This window comes from Cyprinodon variegatus, unplaced genomic scaffold, assembly GCF_000732505.1.
Source record: "Cyprinodon variegatus isolate N-32 unplaced genomic scaffold, C_variegatus-1.0 Scaffold65, whole genome shotgun sequence".
NCBI classification, from domain to species: domain Eukaryota; kingdom Metazoa; phylum Chordata; class Actinopteri; order Cyprinodontiformes; family Cyprinodontidae; genus Cyprinodon; species Cyprinodon variegatus.
This window is the reverse complement of record NW_015150518.1, coordinates 1,353,140-1,361,177: the sequence shown is the minus strand read 5'-3', so window position 1 is coordinate 1,361,177 and position 8,038 is coordinate 1,353,140. Positions and strand designations below refer to the sequence as shown.

Genomic DNA, 8,038 nt, shown 5'->3' with positions numbered 1-8,038 from the left:
AGTAAAGTAAAAATATCAGAAAAATCTACTTCAGTACAGTAATGAAGTATTTGTACTTCGTTACTTCCCATCTCTGCTGACAACAAAATAAAAAAAGCTACGCTCTAGCCTAGCTTCACTATGGAGTTCTTGAGGAGCCTTTTAGCTGCATTAAACACTGGAAAAACGATCTAGAAATAAGTTAACATTTCCTAAATTAAGTGTATTTTCCCTTAATTTTAGTAGGTAAATTAGAAAGTTTACCAAAGGAATGAGTATTTTTACTCTTAAAATAAGATAATTAGATAATTTGCACTTGAAATAAGACAATGCAAATGTGTTTTCTGATTTTAAGTGGAAGTTGTCTTGTTCCGTTGGCAAAATGTCCCTTTTTCCTCCTCAATCCAGGAATAAATGCACTTATTTTATGAAAAAATGACTTATCTAGATTTAGATTTTTTCCAGTGAAGAATCACTCAGTCATCCAGGTCATAGTCATTAAAAAACAATCCACTGGACTTTTTTTCCAGGTTTGAAGACGTTTTACTTCCCATCCAGGAACGGGGTGGACCTGTTCGTTCCGTTGCAGTTTGCATGTTTTCAAAAACAAAATCAAGGGCTTGTTTAGCTACTGTATGAAGCCTCGAACTTCACGCTATTCCTGACATTTTCAATTGAAAAAGCGAAACGTTTTCAAGCTTGGAAACAAAGTCCGGTGGATTGTTTTTTAAACTTTTTTTGGAAATAAATTGAGGAGGTAATTGAGACACCCTGCCAATGGAACAAGATAATTATAAAGTAATTTAAAAAAATAGCTGCATTGTCTTATTTCAAGTGCATATTACCTAATTATCTTATTTTAAGAGTAAAAAAACTAATTCCATTGGCAGATCATCTTATTTAACTGCTCATATTAAGGCAAATTACACTTAATTTAAGAATTTTTAAACTTATTTCTAGATCATTGTTTTGCAGTGCTGCACCGTTTCTCTGTCTGGTTTTAATTTAAAACCACATGAGGCCCAGAAATGTGAGGTTTGGTAGAAATTAGCTGAGGACCCAAATCCAATTCAGTTTATTTCTGTAGTGCCAATTAGCAACACATCTCATCTCAAGGCAATTTACAGTTAACCAGATTATCCAGTTAGATTGATTCAAAGCCAACACCCATGTCAGAGGATGAAGAGAGCACATCCAGTTAGTCACAGTCAGAGAAACAGGACTACACTGAAAAACAGGCTAAGCTCCAACATCTAGAAACAAAGGTGTTGATGGCAGTGAGAGACTAACGGTAGAAACTGAACTAACTAGAGATGCAGAGATGATTTCTTGCAGATTGAATTTAGATGTAGATGTAACAGAGGCACAAATCCAAGAATAATAAACAGGTAACCAAAACTAGGAGACGCCAGGAAGGTGGAGGAACATACATGAGGAGTGAAGTAATGGAGAGAATCCAGCAATTAGGAACTACACAGGTGGTGTATATATGGGACAGGACAAAGAATGGGCTAATTAGCTAATGGGGAGCAGATGTGGATAGAAGTAACTAGAAGGGAGCTAGGGAAGAGCAGACTGGCACAAGAGGGCGACAGAGAGTAACTCAAAAATTACAACAATGATTAAATATAACTAGAAAACAACTAGAATGACACAAAATGGAAAATAAACCAATTACCAAAAAAACAAAAACAAAACAGAATGACATAAATCAAAGTGTGGCTGAAAACTCAGAAAGAAACTTTAACTAAAAAGTCCTCAAATAGCAGAATCCCGACATGGAATCCAGGAACAGGATTCATGACTAGAATAAAACGATCTTCTGATTCAGGTTCATTTAGGTCTGAATGTTTCAGCAAAGGTTCTGGTATTTGGGGTTCCTACAGTTTGAAAAAGTGTAAGAAACTATTTTCTAAACTTTATTCTCTTTGTAACCTTATCTGTCTGTAGTTAAAACAAAACGCATTCCAGAACATTTGCTTCTGGTAGAAGGAGGACGGGGCTTAAAAAGAGCTGAATCCAGAGAAAAACTCTAGAAACCTGAAGCTTAACTATGGATCAGAACCAATACAAACAAAAGATGTTTGGAATGAGGGTCTGAAGACATGAGTACCGGAGCAAAACCCTTTGCCCTATATTGTTTATCTGTGAGTAGAGAGTTTAACATTTGCAGGCGTGGTTGAACCTCCCCTGCTTGTGGACAGTAGGGAAGCAGTTTTAGCGACGAAGCTCATCCAGCAGATCCTGAGTCAGAGCCAGCTGTGCTCACATGAGCTCACATCTGTTACATAACTTCCAAAAAATGGAGGCCGCTCCTCAGATCCAGGGAAGATCTGTCACTCAGGGAGCTTTTCTGCTGCAGGAAGGTGGGAGGGAGAAGGTAAAGAACAGTTATTACCGTTCAGCCTCATTATTCAGGCCCAGAATAACAAGTTAGAAACAGAGCTTTACTCCAGTGATCAGCTGCTCTAACGAACCTTGTTGGAGTCCAGTAACGTAGAATATAAGAAAAGAAAGAAAAACAGCATTTAATGCATGGAAACCTGAAGGAGCAGCAGCCAGTTTCTGACTAGGCTGCATAGTTCACCATCCAGAGGCTCTCATGGGTCGAAACACTTCGGTAACCATAATGAATGTAGGATGGCAACTAACGATTATTTACCAATGAATTTATCTTGGATAGTCAAAGGTTCCTTAAAGAAATTTTTGAATTAAAACTTTTTCACGTGTGTAGTTCTGGATAGAGCAGATTGACAGAAAAGGTGTTTTTTTATCTTTAATGCAAAATGTTTACATTTCATTTTCTCTGTCAGCTCGAGACGTGTTTTATAGTCTCCATACTTATCCATCAATCACTAACAAAGAAAGAAAAATAACAAACGCTCAGTTCAGGTGTTTTATAAAATATGGGAATCAGGAAATTCTCTATAAATCAAACTGAACGATTGTTGTTCTCTACTTCAGAAAACACTTTAGATTTTAAAATAGAATAATATATTTATTTTAATGTTTTTTATTAATAAAATTCAATATATAACATGGATGCATAAAAACCTCATGTTATTTCAGTGTTAAATTCTCTTTAAAGTATCAGATTATAATTAAAAATGTCTCTGGATCTTTACTGGTTGATTATTTTCTTTATTCGGACCCTGCTGGTTTTTAATCGGTTACCCCTGACCTAGTGGTTAGCAAAGACCCTTAACCTCCTTTTGCTCTCCAGGCGCCGAACAATGGCAGCCCACTGCTACATTTCTCCAATGTTAGATCAATAAATTTCAATTATAGTATTATTTATTTCCCTTCAGATTGAATTTCTCAGGTTCAGTGTCTTATTATATAAAAAAAGGTTTAGCATCATTTTAGGAGATGTTATTGTGGCTGAAATGGGAAAATCTAAGAGAATAAAGCTCATTCAGACCTAGAAAATGTTCATAGAGAAGCAAACCGATGACGTCTTTATGCATCAGATGTGAAGCATTTGGACCCAGCAGGTTAAGCAAAGCAAACGTCTGCGATGAGGCTCCGTGGCGCTCGGCTGGGATTAGACTGGGTTCTGTTTCCTCAGAGGAATGACGCAGCAGAATGCAGACGACACGGGAGCAGCTGTGTGCTGCTGCACCAACAGCCCCGAGCTGCCAGAGGCTCTCCTCTCTGCTGCTGCTTTGTCATAAACAGTTTGCATCGATTTCAGACGGCTTCATGGTGCAGCTGAAGAGATGTTCCTCCTAACAATCACTTCTCACCCGTTCCTTTCATTTAAACACCTCCTCAGCTTTTCCCTACAGGAGGAGCCTGATCATCTTCATCTTCCCCCCCCTGGTCTCTTTCTTCGTCCTTCCTGTCCAAACCATCTCAGTTTGTCTCAAAACTTTAGCTGTAAAGAATTAACAACATGTTTTCTAACAAGTTGAACTCTTTCTGGAAGCACTACTCTCCCCACAGTAGATCCTCCATCCTGCTCTCACTCTTTAAGTTCTTCATAATCACTGCAAAAAAATGAAATCTAATTGTTTTTATTGTTTGTTTTTTAAACTTTTAACAAAAAGAAATCTGAAAAGTACTTTTTTTCTTCAAATAAGTGCATTTTTGCTTGAATATGGGGGGTAAGTGAGACACTTTGCCAATGGAGACAAGACAATTTACATTTGAAGCATGAATAAACTTTTGCATTGTCTTATTTCTATTGAATATTATTTAATTCTCACATTTTAAAAGTAAAACTATTCATTCAATTGGCAAATCATCTTATTTAACTGCTAAAATTAATGGTAAATTCACTTCATTTAAGACATTTTTACTTATTTCTAGATAACAGTGATGAAGTTATGGAAGGATTAGATATGTGTGTGCTGTTAAAATATGTTATAGTGAAATTGGAATTTGTTCCCTCAGTGTAGACTGTTAGGTCTGGACTTGGACTAGGCCGTTCACTGCAAAAAATGTAAATCTCAATAAGTCATTTTTTTCTTAAAGTAAGTGCTTTTCTCTTGGATTGAGGAGGTAAATGCCAATAAAACAAGACAATGTACATTTAAAATAAGAAAACATCATTGCATTGTCTTATTTCAAGAGCATATTATCTAATTATCTTATTTTAAGAGTAAAAATATTCATTCCATTGGCAAACTATCTCATTTACCTACTTAAATTACAGCTGAAAACACTTTATTTTAGACATTTTTACTTATTTCTTGATTGTTTTTGTAGTGTTCTAACATGTTAATAACAAATAAGACAATGCAATTGTGTTTTCTTATTTTAAGTGTAAATTATCTTGTAAAAATGTCTCTTTTATCTCCTCAATCTAAGAACAAATGCACTTATTTCCACACTGGAAGAAATTGAAATCTAGTGAAGTCATTTTTTCTTAAAATGAGTCTCAGGCTGGAAGGTGAACCTCCTCTCCAGTCGTCTGCAGACTAATAGCTTTTCTTCCAGGGTTGGTCTGGATTAAACTCGTCCATCTTCCATTACCTATGACCAGCTTTCCTGTCTCTGCTGATACAGAGCAGATGCTGCTGGCTAGGTAGTGACCCGTCCTGCAAACAGGAAGCCTGGGTTCGTTCCCAGCGGGGGGGAATGAGCTGTCGGTGTGGGTCCTTCTCTTTGGGGAGGGGCGGCCTCGTGGTTAGGGTATTGCGCTTGGAATCCTGAGGTTCTGAGTTCAAGCCTCACTCCCATGGAGTGGCAATAAAAACGCTGAAAAAAAGAACATGATACTGCCACCACCGTGTTTGGCTGTGTGTTAGGTTTCCTCTACAGGCCTCGCTTCATTTCAGAGGCCTTCTGTCCCTTCTCGCCGTGTCTCCTCACTGGTTTGCAGTAAACTGCAGGACTGGTTTTCTTTCCTCAGCTACTTTTTCCTGCTACTCTTCCATAGAGATGCATTTGATGGGCGTCCATGTCTTTGTATGTCTGCAGTCCGTCCGTCCTCTCTCCACGTTCAGCAGATGGTTGAACGCAGCTTTGGGAGTCTAGAAACAGAGCAGCTGCAGTTAGACTGAGATGAAACGACAAACAGCTGGACTCTGGTTGCTGACTGACTGTTTCTCAGGAAAGTTGGTTGATCTCTAGAAGTATCAGATTTAAAGACTGGCTGAAAACGGAGGCAAAAATCAGTTCTGCTCTGACAGCTGAGATCTCAGTGAATGTTGGAGATTGCTGTTCACGCAACACCTGCTAATCTAAACTCCTGTCCAGATTTAGCGTTATGGTCCAATAATTCCTAGAAGCGGTCGGCTGATCCTGACTTCACCTCTAACTGATCCAGGAGACATTTTACAGTTAATACATAAAAAAAGGTTTTCTGTCAATATGCTCTATCTAGAACTCCTCTAATGGTAATATTTTAGTTTTACATCGTTGAATTTCATAAAAATTCTTTAAGGAATCGATTATTAATCAATTCATTTGAAAAAATAAACAGATTAATCCATTTGCAAAATAATTAATTGAAGTAAATATTTCTAAAATAACATATAATGTGTGTCTGCCTTTAATTTCAGCAGGTAAAAGACATTTTAGGTTTGTAGTTTTGCACTTAAAATAAAGAGATTACGCACTTGAAATTAGGTAAAGGAGATTTAATTATTATTTTGAGCATAAATCATCTTATCTGTTTAGACAATTTACTCACTAAACTCTTTAAAATAAAGGGAAAAACACGTTATTAAAAATGACTAATATTACAGTTTTTGCAGTGCAGACAGCTGCAGCCTTATGGACCAGGTAGAGATTCTATTAGAGATCCTTCCAGCAGCTGGTAGATTATAACCACCACTACTCCCAATATGCTCCACCAGTTTTACACCTCTTCTGGTTTTATATTTGTCATGATGTCACAAAGTTCAGACCCAAATGCAGAAAACCGAACAGAGAGACCAGGGAAAAGGTTTAACGGGTTTTATTGAAGAAGTTTAGCAGAGGGAGAAGTGTTGCTCTGAACACTGCTCAACCGGAACTGTAAAGTGAGGGGAAGACACAGCGGTTAGTTCAGGCTCAGTGGGAAATTTGACCCGTAAACATGGAGAAGAGGATTTGGTTGCCGACTCATATTTCCAGAGAAGTTGTTGAATCGTTGACTCCTGTCTGTGTGCTGTGGTTCCAGTGTTTGTCTGATTCGGTGGAGGGCGGAACAGGTTTTACCCAGAATGCAACTGATAGTTGGTGAACGGAGAAACTGACTGCCACTCAGATTTCCTGTGGTACTTGAACGGGTCGTAGTGGAGATGAATCCCTTTCTCAGTGTGAAGCTCAGACGATCTCTTAAGGAAAGTGGATCCAAACCTCCTGTTTGAACCCCAGCTCAGTTTGAGGCTCAGTTGATCCTTCCAGGGAGAGAAGGTCCGAGAAATCCAGTTTGCAGGATGACTTCCTGCCGAGAGGCAAAGACAAAAAACAGACAGGAGTCCTGACAATATTGTTTCATTCTCATGTTAATATTTGTTTTTTTTTAATGCACTTTTTTATATATTTCATTTCAATCTTCAAACTCAGTTTTACTTTCTTGTTGACAGTATTGTACTTTTTTCTGTCTGTTATTCCTGCATTTTCATAATTTATACTCTATATTTGCAAACTTCCACTTCCAATCTATTCTATTTTATTTCTATGTTCTAGCTGTTAATAGAAGTATTTTTCTATAGTTTGCATATAAATAGTTACGTTTCTGACCGCTGATTTCCCTCCCCACCCACATCAGTTTAGTTTCATATCTTTCTAAAGTAACGTGTTGATTCTCCTCTGTCTTCACCAGACGTACCCCATGGTCCTGGAGTACCGGCCGCGCATCGACTTCGGCTGAGCAGCTGCTGCAGGAGGACACATGATCCACACATAAACACAAATGCATTCATACATGTGAACACACACACACACATAACGCCTAAAAGTGCAGATAAAGAGAGATTTAGATGTATTTTTGTACAGCCGACGATGAAGTGCTTATGTTGTTGCGTTAAAAAGCCTTTATGCTCCATAGAATAATATATGCTATGATATATGCTATTTTTAAATGTATGTCCCTGTGCCTAAAGACCTGTTTGGAACGATCATATCTCTACTTTGCCTGTCGAACTAACTGTAGATTAAATGTTGATTTTCTACTGTGGGTTCCTGCTCTCCTCTAACTCTTTATTGGTCTTGGTTTTCCTTCCATGATTAATTAAACAAATATAGACCAGATAGCAGCTCCTTCAGACTATGAGCTTCATGGCAGCTCAGCTGCTCTCAGTCCAAACTTGATCATGTCCAAGAATGTTATTTAATAAAATAACTTTCATTCTGTCATACAGCTGTGCTTGAAAGTTTGCACACCTTCCTAATAAAGAAAATGATCAATTCCCTCTATTAAAGGAAAAGTCCGGATAGTGAGGAATAATATATGGATTATTATTTATACCTCAAACTAATACGTTCGAGTTGATTTAATGAATTTAGTGTTATTCAGTAAAAAAAAAATATATATATATATATGTATTTTTTTTGTCGTGATCACTGAGTCTGGGAGCGGCCATTTTTGCCCAAATATAGTAGCCCCTCCCTCCTGCCATCTTCC

At 37.7% G+C, this 8,038-nt stretch overlaps 1 protein-coding gene across 2 annotated transcripts in view; it reads left to right on the top strand.

The window, feature by feature from the left end:
- Positions 1 to 7,591, top strand: part of pcgf5 (polycomb group ring finger 5) — a 21,058-nt gene extending 13,467 nt beyond the window's left edge. For both annotated transcript variants that reach the window (XM_015371774.1, XM_015371775.1), the window contains exon 9: positions 7,238 to 7,591. In XM_015371774.1, the coding sequence (XP_015227260.1) occupies positions 7,238 to 7,285 (48 nt within the window). In that variant the 3' untranslated portion in view covers positions 7,286 to 7,591. The remainder of the gene's footprint in view (positions 1 to 7,237) is intronic.
- Positions 7,592 to 8,038: the final 447 nt, after the last annotated feature.